The sequence below is a fragment of the Garra rufa genome, chromosome 20 (genome assembly GCF_049309525.1).
Source record: "Garra rufa chromosome 20, GarRuf1.0, whole genome shotgun sequence".
NCBI lineage: Eukaryota > Metazoa > Chordata > Actinopteri > Cypriniformes > Cyprinidae > Garra > Garra rufa.
In genome coordinates, this window is record NC_133380.1 from 27,365,757 (window position 1) to 27,388,994 (window position 23,238).

At 36.1% G+C, this 23,238-nt stretch overlaps 2 protein-coding genes across 2 annotated transcripts in view; one reads left to right on the forward strand and one right to left on the reverse strand.

Moving 5' to 3' along the window:
- Positions 1–786: 786 nt before the first annotated feature.
- Positions 787–16,802, reverse strand: cdk2 (cyclin dependent kinase 2). Its single transcript, XM_073825533.1, has 7 exons — positions 16,196–16,802; positions 15,661–15,738; positions 15,367–15,487; positions 12,985–13,155; positions 4,050–4,151; positions 3,746–3,949; positions 787–807 (listed from the first exon to the last, which is right to left on the reverse strand). Exons 1-7 carry the CDS (start codon positions 16,309–16,311, stop codon positions 787–789), a joined length of 813 nt encoding a protein of 270 aa, XP_073681634.1. The 5' UTR covers positions 16,312–16,802.
- Positions 16,803–17,362: 560 nt separating this feature from the next.
- The window catches only part of sarnp (SAP domain containing ribonucleoprotein), a 13,102-nt gene continuing 7,226 nt past the window's right edge, over positions 17,363–23,238 (forward strand). Inside the window, exons 1-3 of the mRNA XM_073825437.1 lie at positions 17,363–17,438; positions 18,233–18,332; positions 20,010–20,050. Coding sequence (XP_073681538.1) covers positions 17,406–17,438; positions 18,233–18,332; positions 20,010–20,050 — 174 coding nt within the window. The 5' untranslated portion in view covers positions 17,363–17,405. The remainder of the gene's footprint in view (positions 17,439–18,232; positions 18,333–20,009; positions 20,051–23,238) is intronic.

The window sequence follows — 23,238 nt, forward strand, 5'->3', positions numbered from 1 at the left end:
AACTTATCTCGGAATTGTAGTTCCTAAATAAATATTCTTTGCTCTTAAAGGCCAACTTTACTAGCCTAGAATCTAGACGCGCCCCTAGCGGCAGCAAATTACATTTGCTTCCAAGGGCAGTCTAGTAACTCTCCGTTCACTTGAGATTTCCAAAAATCCAAAATCGACCGGGCCAATCACGAGTCGGTGGGCGGGTTTAACATGATGACGACTGACCTGCGACCATAAGTTCCGTCAGTCTATGGTTCCGTCAGACGTTCTCTGGTTCCGTGAATTACGCGTGAGAGAGAGAGCAATGGCTGCTGCTAGCGAACAACTTTCTTTCGAATCGGCTTTGGCCGCCACTCTGAAAGACTTTAAGCTTTTCACAAGAAACTGCACTAAGGTCGTTCTTACAAAAGAAGGATGTATATTTGGAGTTGACTACGTCCAGAGCCATACATACTCTCTGTATGGCTCTGACTACGTCTCCTCCTTCGTTGCTCTGATTGGTTGTAGCGCTATCCTATTGCGTGGAGAAGGAGTTTGAAAGACAACCGTTTATCCCGCCCCTCCGGTTGAGCGCTGTCTATGGAGAGTGCCCAGACCCTACATTTATGTGGGTCTGGCTTGTCAGGCTACAACTTTACTCCTTTAATTTCCAAATTGCAAGCTAATATACAATTTTGGAGAGCACTCCCAATTTCTCTGTTTGGTAGAATAAATGCAATCAAAATAATATTCTTACCACAGATACTGTATTTATTCTAGTCTTTCTATCTAAATCATTTTTTTAAGCAATTAGATTCAATCATAGTTTCTTGCATTCTTGTGGGGATACAAAAATCATAGAGTTAAAAAGGCACATCTCTGTAAACCTAAACAAGAGGGAGGTTTGGCACTTCCAGACTTGCGTCTTTATTACTGGGCTTGTTATATAAGTCAAATTTCAGTGTGGTTGGATGATCATGATGCTCCGCCATTTTGGCTCCAAATAGTCCGTGATGTGATCAGTGTTTATCCATACGATCCGGGAGCAGTGATTCTATCCCCTGTAACTCTGGATCATTCTACCTTCAATAATAGTATCATAATTCAAAATATACTTCGTATATGGAAATAGATAAAAGAACACTTCAAAATAAAGTCCTTTCATTTCTAACTCCTATCGCTAAAAATCCATCATTTACCCCATCAAAATTGGATGGGACCTTTGTGCAATGGGAAGAAATGGGTATACGTACTATAGGGGACCTTTTCATTGATAGGCCTCTGGCACCTTTTATTCAGCTGCAACAGAAATTTTAATTCCCCCAGAGTCATTTTTTTTTAGATTTCTAAAGATTAGGAATTATATACGTGCTCATACACCTTCATTGGTTATTACATCACCCTCAATTATTGATAAGTGTCTTGATCAGTGTAAAGGAAATAAAAAGGCATTACCGATAATTTATGATCTGCTTCACTACTTCCCCCTCTACAAGTTTTCTTAAGGACGAATGGGAGAAAGAACTAGGAGTGGAAATTTCTGAGGAAATGTGGCAGAAGAGTTTAAAGGATATTAACGAACGTTCTATCAATTCTAGACACGGCCTTATTCAGTTTAAAGTCATTCACAGATTACATTATTCAAAAAAGAAATTACACAGAATTTTCCAAAATGTTTCACCTATTTGTGACAAATGTAATTCAGTAGATGCTGATTTGTCCCAGTTTTATTTTTTGCTTCAAGATACAGAGTTATTGGAATGGAACTTTTGATGTGCTTTCAGAGATTTTTAGGGTGCAATTGCAGCCGGATCCGGCACTTTTCATTCTGGGATTTTCTGGGTATGCATTCATTATCAGGAGCACAACACAAACTGCTTGCATACAGTTTAACTACAGTCAAGAAGTTAATATTGTTATTCTGGAACACTAAATGAGGCTCCTACATGTAAGCTATGGCTTGAAGAGATGATTTTTACTTTACATTTGGAACGAATTAGGTACTGTTTGAAGGGCAAATTTGAGCAGTTTGACAAAATCTGGCACCCTTTTGTTACCTTGATAGAAACCCTACGGATTAATGCATCATTTGTTCATTTCATGTTTTAATATTTTTTTTCATCATACTTTACAAATAGGGACGCTCATTTCAGTTAATTTCCCTGACCGACAACCGCTGCTCGTTATCCGAACATTAACCGTTAACTGATAAAATTAGAATAATAAATTTGTTTAAAATAAAAATAGAATGCACGAGTATCTGTGATGATACATAAATACAAGCAAATGTTTTATTTTAACGTGCAAACAGCAGCATACAGAGCAACAACAAAAACTGCATTCATATATACTCAAATTATCACGCATCAGCTGCGCTTCTGAGAACAGAGAAAATCAGAATGAAAAAAAAAAAAAAGAATAATATAAATAGGCCTACACTAAATATGTATAAATTAAATAATACCTAATTAAGATGGCAAAACTAAAACACACTGAATCCTTCTATGCGCTTTGAAGAACTGTACCGGTCTTATTCCTCTCGTCGGACATAAAAATATATACCAGGCCAGACTATACCTCAGTATACCTAGTTTTTAACATGTCGACACGCTGTACGGATAGACTGGAACGCTGCCTGTTACCTGTTAGATCCGCGACAAAAACACATCACAAAAATCCTTTCAATTTACGGTTCGGGTCTTTTCATCCTGGTCATATGTGGAGAAACGCGTTTTCACAGCGTTCAATAGCCAATCACAGACATCTGTTGATTTGTGGCCAATCAGAGGAGGCTATGTTACAATCCATTCACCACTCAAAGTGCAGGTTTCAGTTTTGCTGATTTCTACACCTCCGTGAACCCTCTCATAAAAACAAATATAGTGTAGAAATGATGTAAATAAGAGAATAAATATACAGTGTAAAGGTTATTTTATTACTTTTTATTAACTTTTTTGAGGTTGAGATGAACTACAGTAATGTATGAGTGACAGCCTTCCAGTGATTTTATGGGGAACGCGCACTTGTTAGACTATAACAAAGTATTCTATAGTCTTTGACTATAATTAATTCAGAATTTGAATACGTTTATTCACGGATTCATTCTCTGGTAACCCAATATCGCCATTGCCATCGTGTTGCATATAGGCTACTACATCAGTTACACAGACTAAGAGAAGGTAAAGCAGGTGCTTACTCAGCAAAATATGTCTGAACAGCCGCACTCGACACGCTCCCGTGAGTAAACATTTTTTTTTTCACCATGCAGCAAACGTAAAAAAAGAAAAAAGAAAAATAGAAAAAAAAAAATTAACCGTTTAACTGATAGTAATATTCGGTTAAAATTCTTACTGTCGGTTAACGGTTAAATGGTCAATATGAGCATCCCTATTTACAAACTAATGTAAACAGGTTGTGTAAGGGATGGTTTGTGATGTGGGTTTTTGTTTTGTTCTGTTTTGTTTTTCTTTATCTTTCTTTTCTACTTTGATTGTATTCTTTTTACATGTAATAGAAACAAAATATGTGAGATTGCAAATTCATCTTCAAAATATTGGTTTTTCAATAAAACTTAAAAAAAAAATCTAGAGCATTTTTTTTTTTAACGGGGACTTTAAATAGCTGCAATACAATTAAATACCTTTACTTAGTTTATACTGTGGTGTAGTGTAGTGTAGTGTAGCTTGATCATAGTTAACTTGTGCTGCTTGTAGCTTAACCAACTCCAGTCAGGTTGTAATGTTGTAATACTAGATATACTTTGTTGTGCTCTTACCCCAAGAAGGTCTCTGCCATCTTCATCCAGGAGTGGCACCACTTTAGACAGGTCCTGTCGTGCCCACTTGGGAAAGGAGGGTTTGTAGTCTGGCATTGAGGTGACTCCAGGCCATATAGATTCATCCGGAGTGCCCAGTGTCCGAAATATTCGGAAAAGCTGGTCTATTTCAGAGTCTCCAGGAAACAAAGCCCTCCGAGTAATCTGGTATGAAATGCCAGAAAGTGTGTCAAAAGTAAAAGAACATATTAAGAAATCAATAAAAGCAATTTGAGATGTAAATTTAAAATAAATAAATAAATACCATTTCAGCAAAGATGCAGCCCAAACTCCAGATGTCAACTGCTGTAGAATAATATTTACATCCCAGGAGAATCTCTGGAGCTCTGTACCACAAAGTTACAACCTATGAAAAAAACATTTGTTACAGCTGTTAAAAATCAATTCTACAAATTGCAGGTTTTTTCCTGGGTCTCTGTTGGTAGCTTACTCGCATTGTCATTCACATACAAAATTGGTTAACAATAGCAATTAATTAATAAAAAAAACAACTGGATTTTACACCTACAAGATATAGGAGTTATGAAGGATTTTATAAGAAGTTCTTACAGTTTTTTTCAATCGCTAACAAGCGCTTACCCATACTTCAGATACTTTTTCTAAACTCTTAACACAGACTCGCACCTACAAAACACAATTGGCCAAATGGATAATTTTCTTCTCAAAAATACATTTTGTTAAATATATACTAACTCTTCATTTCAAAATAGAACACATCTTTCTCTGCACACACTAACTTTACCAAATCTGACTCAAAATGAAATTATTCTGTCAAAGAATAACACTTGTTTTCACTCCACAAGGTACATGCAGTCAAAGTACACCAGGTTTCAAAATACTGGCTATTGTTGACATTACAAAAACTGCATAGACTTTTTATGTTTCAGTTTTACAGGTATTTGCATGCAAAACATGCAATCCACCGTTTTGACTCTAAATTTCTTGGTTGGGAACTGTCTGTCCACATGTACAGTAATGTTCACATTCAAAAGCATTCCAGTAAAAAGCAAATACTTTTCTTTTTCTGTTTATTACAGGAGGTACAATAGAAACATGGTATGATAGAACAGAAAAAGTTTTACTGTATTGCTTACAGTGAACAAAATATCCATGAAACACACAAGAGCATTCTGAACAAAAAAAATAAATAAATAAATAAAAATAACAACAGCAAAAAGCCTAGATAAAAAGGGGGGGGGGTCTAAAAAAAGCACAAAATTACTGTATCTAATCTCTGCGATCTTGAAATGAATTGAATTGATAATGAATGGTAAATTCCAATTCACTTCCTGGAATGGAATTGGAATGTCAGGAAATAGAACTGAAATCAAATAAATTCCAAAAAATTCCACTTGAGTAGTTAGTTTATAGTACATTAAACATTGTAAATCACATAAACATTGTAAATCACATAAACAACAAACACAAAAGAAATACAAAGTACTGTATGTTTAGTTAGTTAAGCATTATCATTTCACATGCCAAATTTCAGGAAATGATAATTCGATGCAATAAAAAGTGAATGAAATACATGTCTGAACATGACTCATTTTTTTGTGAGTTGAGACATATATTATGTGGTAATCATATATTGAATGTATAGTACATACAGAACTTATCACCACTGTCATTCAATTATTAATTCATAATGTACAGTTCTCTATTTTATTTACTTGCATTTGATCAACTCTATTTCATACATTACTTGGTATTTGTAAAGCATCATAAATAAAGTTAAAATGTATGTCTCTAAATGCAATCACACATAGATGCTCAGAAACAGCAATAAATGGAATTCAGTGGAATTTCCCTGAATTGAATTCCACTTCATGTAATTCCAATTCAATTCCAACTCTGTTTCCTGTAATTGTTGTTGAATTCCAATTCCAATTCCATTCCAATTCCATTTCCTTCTTTGAATTGTAATTGTTGAGTTCATTCCTGAATTGACCCCAACCCTGTTTCCAAAACATCACTCCTCAAAGTCCTCATTTTACTGTATAAGTGTAAATGTAATAGAAAAAAATAACCACTGCCTCTGAGTCTAAGCCAGACTGGAATCTGCTGTGGTTGGCCCAATTTACCCAACATAAATCAGCTATTCAATTGTTTGTTTATTATCAGCTGAGATATATTTTTGATATTGATATTGATATTGTTTTTGAACTGATATCATTGCAGAAGCAGAGGTTTTTATATTGTATCTAAGGTTTGGAATATTGTTTTTACTATTGTGGGATGTTGTGTGTTAACATTCGTAAATAGTACAAAAACAATCCATAATTTTGTTGGGAGGTATAGCTTGTCTGTTAAGAAAATGAAAGCATTGTGGAAATGTGTTCACTGACTGCATATTGGGTGAAAACGACATGAAATGTGTGAATGGTATGGCCACAAAAGACAGATGCTGTGCTAATTGTGTTTAGAGTTTTGAAAATGTTTGGACAAACGCTTGTTATGCCGAGTTCAGACTGCACGATTTTCAAAGCAATCGCGTCACAGATGTTTTCACACTGCATGACTATCTGGGGTAGCATTCTGTCGCTGCTGTGTTCACACTGCACGATGGATCGGCGACAGGGGGTTTCACACTGCATGACTTTACAATAGGAAGAATCGCCGACAACTTTGTCCCGGTCCGCAAACTACGTCTCACAACCAAACACACGTGAGAAGTGACATGGAAACAACGCGAGGTCAGGCGTGCAAGTTCTCACTTGAGACTGGGATTATTATAAAAAAAAATGGTAGCCCGCAAGAAGCTTGTCATACAAATTGCATGTGCACTCATTTGCAGCGAAAAGAAAAGAAGCCGAAGCTATTCTTGTTGATATTGTGGTCTATACCTTCGTAACTCCTCCCTCAATTTCCCGCTGGCCTGGATGTTGCTATCTCATTGGCTGTAGGTAATCGCCGATGTGATTTTCAGTCAGATCACCTTTCACACGGCATGATTTTGAATCGTCGACAGGTCCAGATATTTAGCATGGCAAATATCTCACGGGTGTCGGCGATTCTCTCAGATCGCATCTTTGATAGTTCACACTGTGTGATTGTCACTCACGTGAAGGAGCACCGATTTGCCTGTGATTTCGGGCATTTGTCGGCGATTTCTCAAAACCTGTCGGCAAGACAAAATCGGGGCTAAAATTATGCAGTCTGAACTCGGCATTAGCGACTGAAAAAAAACTGTAATAGTAATTTGTGTAGGACTGTTGCTTCAAGCAAGCAAATATGATGGGAGAATTCGCCCCTTGAATCTTATGGGGGGGAAATGTTTTTTTGAGAGGAAAGGTGGGGGAGGGGGTCATATTTTACACACTTTATTTTTAATTACAATTCTTTATCCTAAATGTTTAATCAATCTAGCATTTGTGTTTTTACAATTCATGCAAATATGTGCTGAATGTTATATTGTTACAGATGAAGATACAGATATTTGAAAGCATACTACATGGACACTAGATGGTGCTACAGTTGTTTGTTTGATTTCAAACTTTGAGTCAAATTTATTCATTAGTATACAAATAAAACTAGAATAAAATGCAGTCAGATTAAATTGTGATAGCTACCTAATCTCACCAACAGGCCAAATAAATGTTTACTCTTCGTTCCTAAATGTTGCAGATTGATGTCAGTCTGTGCTTTCTACGGGTGTCCTCAGATTACAATAAACTATAAAATTTAGGGGTGGGCATAGATTAATTTTTTTAATCTAGATTAATCTAGATTAAATATTGGAATTAATCTAGATTAATCTAGATTAAAATGGCTAATTTGAATTCTGATGAAGGCATTCAGAATATGTGTGCTACCCAAATAATGACTTAAAGTCTTTGAGCATGGATCATAAAGCTCATAAAGCTGTTCTATGATAATTTGTTGATGAAAATAAATTATGTTCAATTAGATGTACTTGTGTTTACTAACTAACTAACAATGAAATTATTTTTTCTACCTATTAGATTGTGTTTTTTTTTAACGTCAACACCTACCCAGCCCATTACATGTTACACCGTACTTTTATTTTGACAGGTTGCCGTGAAGTTTCTGTGTCATACAGTATGATATGATGCTAGTTTTCTCAAATGAAACGGTAAAAGTGACACTCACAGCAGTTTGGGAGATTGAGTTTATCTGTTCATGTGAGATGAAAATGCCAAAAATGACCGGGAGCGTCACGTGTGTTTCAGTATGCGTGTAGTAAAAGCTCGTCTCCGCAATGCATACATACAGCTAGGCAAACGGAACATATCGGATTCATATTAAAACGGTCTTTTTGCATTTCAGTTTTCACATACACTAGTCCATATCGCGATTTGAATTAAGTGACTGACCAACATTTGATTTATGAATCCAAAAAACGACGTATTTCGCTGGCATTTCGCTATAGTAGATTCGGTTTTTATGAATGGAGGACGACGCGATCCCGTCTGTGTTTTGGCGGAGGAGACTTAAACGCGCGACCATATTCTATAGTCTTCGGTATACATCCGCGTTAAACTATCAAGGTGAAAGTCATCATAGCTTGCGTAGTTTAGACCCAGCTCCCAACTCAAATTTGAGAATAGATTAACGGCGATATTTTTTTTATCGCGCGATAAGAGTTTCACGTTAACGCAGCACGTTAACGCCGATAACGGCCCACCACTAATAAAATTACTTAATTTTTCTTTATAGATCACATCTCTTATAGATAAAAAGTCCTGCAAGGGCTCATTCAGTCATCAAATAAAAACCCGGGCTTCCAGGCAGAACAAAATGCAGTGAAATACAGTGATCGAAAGTGCAATGTTCAATGAATAATCATGATGTACATTATACAAAAGCAGCTCAGAAGTAAACTATAGTAGGATAAACTGCTCCATAAACTGGAGTTGATCATTTTTCTAGACAGGACAGTAAACTCAGGCTCTACAAATTCCATGAGATCTCTAAAACCCTCTCCTTCTACAAAGCTACAGTACATCTCTAGTGATGACCTGTGGATGGACCTGCTGGCTGCTTCGCCCTCAAAGGACTGTGCATTGTAGTGGTTGACCTACGATAAGCAAGCTTCGCACGGCAGAGTTTGCACTGCCTCTCATTTTGGTTGCTTGGGGCCTAGATGAGAGACGTCCAGTCTGTGTAACTACAGACAAAGCCACAAACACGGTGAAGGCTGCCGCCCTGAACAACTGAACCAGACTGCAGTGCTTTGGCCACAGACTGCATCTTGCTGTTGCTAAGTTATGATTACCCATGCTTTTTTTACTATGATATTGCTATATTTTTACTATACTGCTAAATATTATCTAGCAACCTGTCCTAAAATAAATGAAGAATGGAGCTGAGGAAGGATAAAGGATACAGACTGGAAGGCTGAAAGTCTTAAGCTGGGGACACACTACACGACTAGCAGAAACATTCTAAGACAGACCTGAACACACTTAACGACTGTTTACACCGACTGAAACTGATTTTAGTCTTTGACAATCGGAAAGGAGCACAAACCTAGTGACTGAGTCACTCCACTACACAACACACTTAACGATTGGTGAGTCACGACTGTGACTATAACCGCAGCATCTACTTACCCGCGCTCCCTCAGCCGCTGCAAAATACAACACTACGCACAACACCGGTACTTTTATTTCACACCTGTTTTACCTCTTGAAACATTGAAACGCATTTTTTTATAATGTCTTTTGAAATGTTTAGGTCCGTTTAATTTCCTTAATTATAACATTTCTAGCACTATTTTTAAACGTTTATTCAAGCAATAATATATAAATGATATAATGTCTGCTTGTCTAAAATCAGGGATTAGAAACGAATTGGTTCCAGGTAAAAACTGCATTTTTTTTTTCTTTACATTTACGGAGAACGAAACGAACGAAATTAAACAATACTTAATAAACTCAAGGCACTATAATTTTCTTATCCATTTGATACAACTATTATAGCTATACAATTAATATATATAGAATAACTATAATATATATATATATATATATATATATATATATATATATATAATAATTTCGTCATATTCTTGATTTATGAATTTATATATAAAAACTTCGTTTTGAAGTGTAAGCTATTCGTTATGTTTGTATATTTATTATGAAGAAAATTCGTTAACCTAGTCTAAGTTGATTTAATATTGTTAATACATTTTTAGAAGAAGTTAAAAGTTAAGAAAAAAATAGGAATTAACCTGTAGTTTATATATATTTAGGGCTATAGGCTAATCTTTTTCTTGACTTTTCTTACACTGCAGATCGAAATAAAATCATTCTTGATCATCTTTAAAATGGGAGAATCACTGGCATAATTTAGAGTAGGGGAGCGCGGGGCACAAACGAACGCGGGTTGTAACACACATGGTTTAAATATTTCCACACATACTAGCATAACCAAATTTTCAGTATTTGCTAGTTGGCGTAGCAACACTATGCAGAGAAAAAAAAGTGCGCCAAAATGCAAAAGCCTTTTGAAGATATTGCAGAATTTTTTGTTTACCATAGTAAAAGTACATTTCTGGCTGAAATAAATTTTTCATTTCAGTTTTTAGTATTCATTTAAAATGAGACAAATCGGCTAATACTTTAATCTCCAATCTGCTATTTATCAGTTAAATTTATTTATGCTTCGTAAACCAGCAGAAGACACTAACAAATATTATATTCCAGTCGCACAGATGGGGAACGTTTGTAACACTGTTACAATATGCCCCGCTGTTATTAAACTATGCTATTCTATGACATTAGGGATGTAATTTACACTATTGACTTTTATGGATTTTATTAAGAAACTACAAGAAACAGGTGAATAAAGCCTGACAATTGAGGTTTAATGTTCAGAAATTATTTCAAGAAATGTAAAGCATTTTGACTCGTTTATGTGTGTTGTGTTCTATGAGAGCTGTGTGTGGAGGGAGGGGAGTGTGTTTCTGAATGTCTAAATGTGTTTCATCTATTTGTCCACATTGTTTTGAACTACTGTATAGCTGTGTTACGATCTGGGCCGTCCCAAGCATGGTGGCGATGTGTTCATTGTCACAACTCCAAAATTAGATTCATTTTTTTTTAAAATGTTATTAGGCCTACTTTATTTGAAAAAGTTAATGCATGTATTTTATTGACAAAATATTTTAGTTTGTTGTGTTTATGTATATATGTTTTTCATTCGATCAGATAACATTTTAAGCTGTCATATGGTCGTGTTACAATGTACCCCACCTATGGGACATATTGTCACATTTCACTTCCTTTCTTTTAAGGTAAATAACGAAAAACGTATACACTGTATATATGAAACAAAGCCACATATTTGTATTAGACAAGTGTGAAAGTGTGCAAATATTAAACATGTTTAAAAAAAATCTTAGTGAAAACGACTGGCAACGACTGGTTCTTGAATTCTAAGATTCTAATCTTTAGATTTTTTGCGACGACTACAAACAGCGACTGAGCCCGACTGGTACAGACTGTGTCCGACTAGGCACGATCCATGATCAAGACCAAATTCCATTCATAATCGGCATGAAAATCGCGTAGTGTGTTCTCGGCTTTACACTGTGTTCTAACCAGATGCAAAGCAATGCCTTGACATGTGATAAATGCCATCTTTTCAGTTGGAACAACATACACTATGACTATGACAATGATAATCTCTGGTATTGATTATGTGCTGATTATGTGTTAAATATGTTAAAATGTGACTTTGAATATCATTTAATGTGACTTTTATAGCCACACTTAAAGCAATATAATGGATAATTTAGCTCAGAATTACAAAAAAAAAAAAAAAAAAAAAAAAAAAGAATCTGTCCTCAACCATTTTGTTGTGAGTACAGTGCGTTTGCGGAAAGAGTCTGACTAGTCGCTAGGGCTGGGCGATATGGCAAAAATGTAATCTCGATAATTTTTTCCCCATATTGAACGATAACGATATATATTTCGATATAAGCTGTTGATGTTGCCAGCTTTAAAATAGTATCCCAACAATGACTAAAGCCACAAAAATTAAAGGCTTCATTGAATTACATTTTAAAGTATAGTTTATTAAAAACAGATTACAGATTTGGCCTTAAAACTTAAAACACCTTACTAAAATAAATTAAAAAAATAAAAGTTATGACAGAGTATGGTAAATGAGAGTAAATGTACAAAATGTAAACATAAAATGATTGTAAAAACATAATTTGTAACAATTATTTATTTATTTATTATTATTAACACAATTGTTTATTTTCTCTATTATAGGTTGAGCTATTTAAATTAGAGGCAACCACTGCATTTTGAAACACTCTACAGTATAAATAACAAAAGATTACGACACAGTTCTTTCTTAATCGCATTAAGTGCAGATAATTCAGCCATAATCAAAGTAGGCTACTCTCTAAATATTCAAAGTGCAAATAGAGACAGAATATTTCAAGCATGATACAGAGCTATAGACATACACAACCTATCATAGTCTACATACTAATAACAGCCTAGATATGTCATGTAGCCTAATTTGCGTGCATTGGGGAGTCACTCTCTAAACAAGGGGGATTAAAATGGCTTTTGAATGCGCGTGCGTTTTTTGCTTTCGGTTTCAGTTTTAACAATCGCGCCAAACTCTCAGCTGAGCTGAGAGTCACTTTTTAGATAGCCAAACCACTTAATGGAATTCGTGCTACCTTTTTGTCGACAATTTCAACATCTTTGGATAATAACTCGAGGTTAGTTTCACTTTCGTCGCTGCTTCCACTTTTTTTTTTTGTCGTCCTGGTGTCAAGTTTGCTTCGGAAAGTGCGGTAGGAAATGAACTTTGTACTTTGACGTGCACACGCACGCTGCACGCTGATTGGCTGTTGTCGCATATTTCTGCTGTGTGATTGGCTCTTAGATTAATCCATATCGAGCAAAAAAATGTCTAGAGCTTATCATCGTTATTAACATAAATTTTATCGCGATTCGATATGATATCGTTTATCGGCCCAGCCCTACTAGTCGCTCTTCTGATTGACTGTGATTTTTGATTTATTTTGTAACGTCTCGTAGCCGTGTCACATCTGGTTTGGACAGACAAATCGCTTGTCGCTGAAATCTTATCGCGTCTAGTTAGGACACAGTGTTACATTGTTTAGGGTAAAAACACACTGAACATATCTTTTAGAAATCTACAACCATGTGTCTGCCTCTCACCTCATGTGTGTAAGTCCGCACAGGTACACCAAACGCTCTGGCCAGACCAAAGTCAGCCAGCTTGATCTCACCCTGAGCGTTGATCAGGAGATTTTGGGGTTTAAGATCCCTGTGAAGAACACGATGAGAGTGACAGAAGGCCAGTCCCTGGAGCAACTGGAACAGGTAACTCTGAAGAAATACACAGACAAACAATTAGACCAAATGACATTAGACAGATTATTTAACTTGTATTTGGCCATTAATACACTGTATTGAGGTTTAACAGATGCAAGCTGCATTTGTTAAAAGATTAGTTCACTTCCAGAACAAAAATTTACAGATAATGTACTCACCCCCTTGTCATCCAAGATGTTCATGTCTTTTGTTCTGCAGTTGTAAAGAAATGATGTTTTTTTGAGGAAAACATTTCAGGATGTCTCTCCATATAAAGAATATGTATGTTGCCCCCAAGTTTGAACTTCCAAAATGCAGTTGAAACGCAGCTTCAAAGGGCTCTAAACAATCCCAGTCGAGGAAGAAGGGTCTTATCTAGCGAAACTATCGGTTATTTTCTAATCAAATTGACAATTTATATACTTTTTAACCTCAAATGCTTGTCTTGTCTCGTCTCTGCGATGCACATGCATAGTCTGTATAATCTGGGACAATACAGTCATGTCGAAAAAACTCCCTTCTCGTTTTCGTCTTCCAACATCAAAATTGTCCTACAACACTGTTTTACCTTTTTTTGTTAACGGTATTTGATCTTCTTTGTATGTTCACTTTGTAAGCACTGGGTCGGTACTTATGCAGCGATGTAGGACAATTTCGAAGTTGGGGAAGAAAACAAGATAGGAGTTTTTCGACATACCCTAAACTGTATTAACTCGGATCGAAAATAACCAATCGTTTCGCTAGATAAGACCCTTCTTCCTCGACTGGGATCATTTAGAGCCCTTTGAAGCTGCATTTCAGAAGTTCCACACATATCCATTATATGGGGAGGAATCTTGAAATGTTTATCAAAAACAATTTCTTTACGACTGAAGAAAGAAAGACATTGACATTATCTGTAAATTTTTGTTCTGAAAGAGATCTAATCCTTTAACACCATCATAAGATTACCGTATCTTTATAGTGTTTTTTATTATCAAAGCAATAAGTGAGTGGGAAATGCGCTATACCAGGGATGGCAAACTCAAGTCCTGGAGAGCCACAGTCCTGCAGAGTCCAACCCTAATGAAATTCACCTGCCTGTAGCTTCCTAGTAACCTTCAGACCTTAAGCTTGTTCAGATTGTTTGTTTAGGGTTAAAGCAAAACACTGCACGGCTTTGGCTTTCCAGGACCGACATTTGCCACCCCTGCGTTATACAAATCAACTTGATGTGCCTAATCAGCAGAAGCTGAACGCAAGGAGAGATAGAAATGACTGGTTGGCGCGTTCATACAGAAATGTTTTATTTTGTGGATTGTAGTTTGCATTGACATTTGATTTAATTTTTCTAGATTGCATTTGATGGTGATGCTGGCTAAGTTACTCTCAGAGCAGCTCTGGATATGAGTACATGTAGTAGAAGAAACAATGGCACTCAGTTTCACAACTCACTAGACAACTCACTGACATCACACATTGGTGTGTAAATAAACAATAATGTCTCTCCTAATCTCATTTGTGTAAGAAGTTGCTGTGTGATGAATTTTCAAATTTAGCCGTTGTAGTAGCTCTGTGTTTTACATTTCTTTCAGACTCAGGTAGAGGACCATTTACATCTAAATATTAATTAATTTAAACAGAACAAAACCTAGACATAGATTTTGGGAAATAAACTGCATTTAAATGTTCATTTTCAATAAGACTTACTAATATGAAGCGTTTATGCACCTGCTATTGTGCGTTTAATTTGAACCATGTCCAACAAATATCAGTTTTAAAGCTGTGGGTGATAAATTCACTCCTTGATTTGTTTAATAAAACTCTACTTTGAGATGTACTGACAAACATGTTTAAACATGTTTACATTTTTTTTCAACATGTTTATTGCTAGCACAGCAAAAACAGCCTTTACATGTTATTTGCACGCTTGCTCTTCCTCCATGTTAGCACAGTAAACAGCATTTTTTTCTTAGGAATAAAATGACTAATACCTGAATATTTTCAAATGAACTGATATTGAAACAAAAGACCATAGCAACGTTGTAAATTGGAATGAAATCAAGAAATATTTCCAGAAATCTTTTTTTTTTTTTTGAGAATATTGTGTTTATTTAAATTCATCAATTTTGTGTAATTCTTATTTGCCATATTAAACAAAATTATACTGTCAGGGGTAAAAACGTTCTGGCTTTTACACAAGACTCTGAATCTCTCACATTAATTTAACATCTATCTTAAACTCACCTTCACAAGTGGCAAGGATATGCCAGTGACAGTGGAGGAATCCATAAACCTCTTCAGGTCTTGGTGAAGAAATTCAAACACCAAGTAAAGCTTATTTTCCGTGTGTATCACATCACGCAACCTGCAAGCAAGAAAACAGCCCCCTATAAGATTTCAGAAACAATAAGGCAGTTTTTCTCTGCCTGTACATTGATTTTTAAATTTGATTCTACATCATGATGTAAACACAAGCCATGCAATTGTTTCATGGCTAAAATCATTCATTCAGCACTGAAGTATAGACACAGTACATACTTGACTATGTTTGGGTGATTGAGTTCTTTTAGCAGAGAGATCTCACGTATGGCAGTGCTGGGAACACCTTCAGTCTCTCTGAAACCAAACAGATAATCTTGTCAATAAAACACATACATCTAAGACAAGCATATGTTAATAACACTAATGAGCCTCATCTCATCTTATGAAATACCCCTCAAGGCTCAGACAATTTATTTAGGTAATACGTCACATAAGTTTAAAGTTCATGACACCCCTATGCATTAACTAATGTTAACAAAATGAAACTGTGTAAACTGTTGCCATTATCTGTTAGTAAACGAACATTAAAATGTTTAAACTGTAAATCTGGGTTACCTATATCAGCAGTGCAACAGCTTTGACAGAACGTCTTTCTATGAGGTGAAGTAGGTTTTATACACGTGAATTACGTAACATCAGTTTTATAAACCTTAAATATAACATATACGTTAGAGGCACTTGGTTATTTGAATCTAAAACACTACTGACACAAAAATCTAACACACACACACGCACAAAGGCAAACACTTACGTGTCTAATCGAATTTTCTTTAGTGCAACAGTCTCTCCTGTGATTTTATTCTTGGCTTTATAAACAACCCCGTATGTTCCCTCTCCAATCTTCTCGACTTTCTGAAAAGACTCCATGTCAAATTGCCCCTTTTCCGGGGAAAACTGCCACTCTATATCTACTTAAAACAACGGCTGTATAGAGAATACTTTTAGTTTACAAACAACAATCAAAAGAATTAAAATCAATTATTTGATCTTAAAAATACTGACGACTGAAAATCATGTCACAACTTATTATCAGCACCGCCAGTTCCCGCGTTTCATACAGCACGCCTTCGCTACAACGCACAAAAACAAGCCCCGCCCTCCGACCGAAAGGATAAAGCAGAGCCCAGAGCTGTTGAAAGAAGTTCAGCCTTCTAAACCAATGAACTGAGTGAAACAACAAAGCCCTCCCACTTGACGTGTAAACCGACCACACAAGAAACAGTTTTCGTTATGTCTAAACCAATTAACTGAGTGAAAAAAAATTATGTCTGCCCTGTTATGGTTTACTATGGGTGCTAAAGAGAGCTCAAGTCTCAAACGAACACAAAAACACCCAGCTGAAACGGTAATGATAGCGTATTAGCAAAACTGGTTTGCCTGGCAATAAACTGCTGCTTAAGTTTCAAACGCTGACGTGCCCTTTCGTGCGCGCGCACTGTAAAGAGACACATGATTTCATATAACGTTAGAGCTTAATAAAATATAGTTTCAAAGCAGCTTCACAATAGTTAACTTTAAAATTACAGTGCTGATGTTGCAAAATTCATAAATTATGAAACGAATAGAATTTTAACTGTAAAGCAGCTACAGAAGAAAATTGTTATTATTCAACTCAATTTAGTTTAATGTTGAATAAACTGGAATTCCATGAAATAAACTTAAACTGTAAATGTAAATGTAAGTATTAGACAGATAAAACGGTTGGATATTTAGTGTTAATCCAATCCAAGCAATAAATCAATCCCAAAAAAGGATCATAAAAACTGGGTTGAGTCCCTTTTGTACCGTTTAGTGAAATCCATATGGAAGTTATATGATAAACAATCATAACTCTCTGTTTCTCAATGGCTCTGGTTTGTCCCAGTCTCCTGGCCGACCGGTGGTGCTGCAGCGCAAAATTGGCCGTAAAGTCTTTAAAACCGGAATGAAGCAGATTTCAAAATACAAACCTCTTCAAGAAAATGGCGGAAGTCGTGGAACTGCATAAACTCAAGGTAAGAAATAAGGTGCAAAGAACGTTTCTATGAATGTTTGTTAGTATGTTTATATTTAGTGTTTGGATCTGGTTATAACAGCAAGCTGTTCTGATGTTATGATGATTAACTCGTCATCTATTTAACGTTTTAATGTTCTTTCTCAAACATGTGTTTCTCAAAAATGTAGTCAGTTTCCTATATGACTCTTTCCTCAAACGTATTGTAACAGTTACCTTTCGCTCCTCGCTGTTAAACATTTACCTCTTTACTTAAAAAAGCTTTTAGCTCTGTCTTTAAGAGACGTCTAATAAGCGACTTTTACTTTGTCCCTCGCGACTCGTTCTACTGTTCCAGTGGTTTATCAAGTACCCTAGTTCACTCTAAAAATAAAACTCAACCAGCACGTGTTCTTCTTCCCTACAAGTGCCTAAAAGGGGGTTGTAACAATAGGCATCATAGTCTGAAACAAGTTAACTGCTTACTTTTTTGGCCATCATAATCTATCATCGCGTACTTAACCTTCCTACACCGCATTCTTAGGCTTAATGGTCTAGAAAACAGCAAACAACGTTTTTAAACGACACACTGTCGTAAATTAAAATGGATTTTTCTTTCTTTCTTATTTATTTTATATTATATATATTTATTTATACATGTATGTGTATATGTATATGTTTGTGCATCTTTTTGTATCTCACCGTACATTTAATTTGCTAGCACTCAACTTTGTGGACTGACAAAACATATTTCACACAGCAGATTTGTGGTTTTGATAAATGTAACTCCAGCCATTAAAACCAATATCTCCTCAGTTGGCTGAGCTGAAGCAAGAATGTACTGCTCGTGGGCTGGATGCCAAAGGAAATAAGGCCGATTTGATTGCCCGGCTGCAGGCTTACCTGGAAGAGCATGGTATGCATTTGCTAATGTAGGATGTATTCAGTGTTGCCAGATCGGGTTGATGATTTCCAGCCCAAAAGCTCACCAAAACCCACCCACTTCATCAAAAACCAGACCAAAGTTTTTAACTGCCAAAATAATGAGACAGAATTTTATTGATGAGGACCATTTTTATCTCTTTAAAAAATAAAATAAAGATAAATAATTTTCACAGGAATATGGATCAAAACAGGGCAAATTCATTCAGAGGAAGAAATTAACCGATGTCTTTAACCCTTGGAAAAACACATGCATCATTTCCATGTCCACAGTAAACATAAGTGTAAGATATTTAGGCCACTTTGCCATCGCAATCACTAAAATAAAATAAATTAATGAATATATAGCTGCACATTCAAAATCTTGCCCATTATAGCGCCAAAACCCCATCACTCATGAGTCATCACATCTCGCCAACATAAAAGATGGTAAATTGATTGACAGGTCTCTGTGACTCAAAAGTGAGTTGATGACTGCACTACACATTATTTACTGTGATACTTTGAAATCTAATATATTAAAATAACATGACTATGATAAAAGCGAATAAAAAAATAAAAAAAGCAGCTGATTGGGCGGCTTTTAATTTTTAAAAGCAGCCCATATTTTGTCTACCCGCCCAATGCGTTATTCTCCGGTCCAAGCTGATCAAAAGAAGCCCAATTGGGCGGCAACCCGCCTAATCTGGCAACACTGGATGTATTAGCCTTTTTATATGTGACCCTGGACCACAAAACCAGTCATAAGGTTAAATTTTACAAAACTGAGATGTAAACATCACATGAAAGCTCAATAAATAAGCTTTCTATTGATATATGGTTTGTTAAGACAATATTTGGCCGAGATACAACTATTTGAAAATCTGGAATCTGAGGGTGCAAAAAAAAAATCAAAATACTGAGAAAATCACCTTTAAAGTTCTCCAAATTAAGTTCTTAACAATGCATATTACTAATCAAAAATTACATTTAGATTTTTTTATAGTAGGAATTTTACCAAAAAATCTTCATGGAACATGATCTTAATTTCCTAATGATTTTTGGCATAAAAGAAAAATCGATAATTTTGACCCATACAATGTATTTTTGGCTATTGCTACAAATATACCCCAGCGACTTAAGACTGGTTTTGTGGTCCAGGGTCACATATGTTTTTTTTACTTGATGGTCCAATTAGTTTGTTTTAAACCTGTTACAATAACAGTTGTCTTCTTAGATGTCTCCTATCAAAGTTAAAAGTGTAATACTGAACCTGTTTAAAGGCCATCTACTCCCACCTTTTTTTTTCTTAAAGAGGTAGTTCACCCAAAAATTGAAATTCTGACATTTACTTGTCCTCATGTTTTTCCAAACTTTCAAAATTATAAAGAAAGTTGTAACCATTTCTGGTGCCTAAAATATTATTTTTTTCCCCTATACTATAGACGTGTGGTAAAGTACCAACAACTGTTTGGTTACATTCTTCTTTTGTTTTCAGCAGAAGAAAGTAACTCATTCAGGAACAATATAAGGGTGACTGAATTTTTATTTTTGACTGAGGTATCCCTTTAATAAATATGAAATAAAAATCATTTTAGGCATTCTGGCAGGACAAATTGTAACATAGAGACATAAGATAAGGCTTGTTTAACCATTTGAAATGTGTTTTTAGAAGAAGTAAATGAAGAGGAAGTTCTCGAGGAATATGGTGAGGTGAGTTTTTTTTCCAGATGTAATGTGTGTTCATTAGAATTTCCAGGGGAAAAGCTAAACACAGATGAACACTGAAATTAGTAGCTACAGTGTTACTGTAGTCTGAAGTGTTTGACCATTTTAGGCCTGGTATTAACTTCTGTCCTGGCTGATCTGAATACAAGTGGCCATGAACCAATTTTAATAGGAAGGGTCTCTGGCGATATATAATGCATGTTAATAAAACACTAAATATGAAAGCATAAATAAGCACAGTTTTTCCTGTAGGGTTTTAGTATATCATTAGGTGTACACGAGTGTTACATGTATTCTGAACAAAACTACAGTGACATGTTTTTGAATATGGTTAAAAATACTGGTCCTTCTCTCAAAATTAGCATATTGTGATAAAGTTCATTATTTTCTGTAATGTACTGATAAACATTAGACTTTCATATATTTTAGATTCATTACAACACAACTGAAGTAGTTCAAGCATTTTATTGTTTTAACATTGATGATTTTGGCATACAGCTTATGAAAACCCAAAATTCCTATCTCAAAAAATTAGCATATTTCATTCGACCAATAAAAGAAAAGTGTTTTAATACAAAAAAAAGTCAACCTTCAAATAATTATGTTCAGTTATGCACTCAATACTTGGTCTGGAATCCATTTGCAGAAATGACTGCTTCAATGCGGTGTGGCATGGAGGCAATCAGCCTGTGGCACTGCTGAGGTGTTATGGAGGCCCAGGATGCTTCGATAGCGGCCTTAAGCTCATCCAGAGTGTTGGGTCTTGCGTCTCTCAACTTTCTCTTCACAATATCCCACAGATTCTCTATGGGGTTCAGGTCAGGAGAGTTGGCAGGCCAATTGAGCACAGTAATAACATGGTCAGTAAACCATTTACCAGTGGTTTTGGCACTGTGAGCAGGTGCCAGGTCGTGCTGAAAAATGAAATCTTCATCTCCATAAAGCTTTTCAGCAGATGGAAGCATGAAGTGCTCCAATCTCCTGATAGCTAGCTGCATTGACCCTGCCCTTGATAAAACACAGTGGACCAACACCAGCAGCTGACATGGCACCCCAGACCATCACTGACTGTGGATACTTGACACTGGACTTCAGGCATTTTGGCATTTCCCTCTCCCCAGTCTTCCTCCAGACTCTGGCACCTTGATTTCCGAATGACATGGAAAATTTGCTTTCATCCGAAAAAAGTACTTTGGACCACTGAGCAACAGTCCAGTGCTGCTTCTCTGTAGCCCAGGTCAGGCGCTTCTGCCGCTGTTTCTGGTTCAAAAGTGGCTTGACCTGGGGATGTTTCTACTTCAGACTCAGTCCACTGCTTCCGCAGGTCCCCCAAGGTCTGGAATCGGTCCTTCTCCACAATCTTCGTCAGGGTCCGGTCACCTCTTCTCATTGTGCAGCATTTTCTGCCACACTTTTTCCTTCCCACAGACTTCCCACTGAGGTGCCTTGATACAGCACTCTGGGAACAGCCTATTCGTTCAGAAATTTCTTTCTGTGTCTTACCCTCTTGCTTGAGGGTGTCAATGATGGCCTTCTGGACAGCAGTCAGGTCGGCAGTCTTACCCATGATTGCGGTTTTGAGTAATGAATCAGGCTGGGAGTTTTTAAAAGCCTCAGGAATCTTTTGCAGGTGTTTAGAGTTAATTAGTTGATTCAGATGATTAGGTTAATAGCTCGTTTAGAGAACCTTTTCATGATATGCTAATTTTTTGAGATAGGAATTTTGGGTTTTCATCAGCTGTATGCCAAAATCATCAGTATTAAAACAATAAAAGGCTTGAACTACTTCAGTTGTGTTGTAATGAATCTAAAATGTATGAAAGTCTAATGTTTATCAGTACATTACAGAAAATAATTAACTTTATCACAATATGCTAATTTTTTTAGAATGACCTACGGAAGTCCTAAGAGGCCATGCAGTGTTATTTTTTTCTTCTGGTTTTCTCGTGATCTCGACATAACAGAAGTTGTTTTGTCGTGATTACGACATAATTTTCTCGTGATCTCGACATAACGAGTTGTTTTGTCGTGATAACAACATAATTTTCTTGTGATCTCGACATAACAAAAGTTGTTTTGTCATTATCATGACTTATTTTTCTCGTTATCTCGACATAACAAAGTTGTTTTCTCGTTATCATGAGTTATTTTTCTCGTTATCACGACATAACAAAAGTTGTTTTCTCGTTATCATGAGTTATTTTTCTAGTTATCACGACATAAGAGGTTCTCGAAGTTACACAAATGCGCCAACAGGTGGCAGTATTGTATTACAAATGACTGATTGGACACGCATAATGTACAGTATTTCCATGTTTGGGACAGAGCAAGGACCACTCCGTGATTGCTATAGTTTGTGCAGTTAATTATTGACATTTAATTAACTTATAAATGTTTAATGCTTGAATAAAAATGATTATTTTTGCTTTAAAGTGTATCTGTTATGGTTACGTTCTTACTGCTGCACGACTCGTTTCTCAGCTGCAATAGCATTCAGTACTGAAGTTCTGAGAGACCATCCATTATGCATTGTCTTATGCATCTATCTTGTTTTTCTCGTTTTTACTGATTGTTTGATTTTTAAAACACGAGTCTACTGTTGCTATAGTAACGAACGCAACTTTGACGGACATCTGCTATAACAGTGCGCTCTTTGAGAAGCGAAAGTTGCTGAAATATACATAATGTAGTACTAAGGTCTACAAAAAAACAAATATAGGCTTACCAATCACTGTTGATTTCTTTTTACACCGTAAACATTTTGTTTGTGTAATTTACATGTTTAAATGGTCTTACTAACATCAGAGCATTCAACACCGAAAGCGCAGGTGGAGTGCCCTCAGACCCATATGAAGGCGCTCCACCTGCGCTCTCGGTGTTGAATGTATAGATATAAAATATATAGATATAGAATCTACAGAAATAAAACAGTTCAGATATAAAACAATGTTAGTTTAAAACGTTAAACCTAGATAAATGTGCGCTTTTATGCGCTTATTCAATCGTTTTTGCGGAGAGGGGAGGCTAAAGCGCGCTTTGCAGGACATGGAGGCGCCAGCACGATCGCTTGCATTTTTCAGTGGAAACAATTTAAAATTATCCTTCACTTTAGCTCACAAAGGGGCCGTTCACATGTCGCGCCTAAAAACGCGTGGAAAACGCTAGGCGTGCCG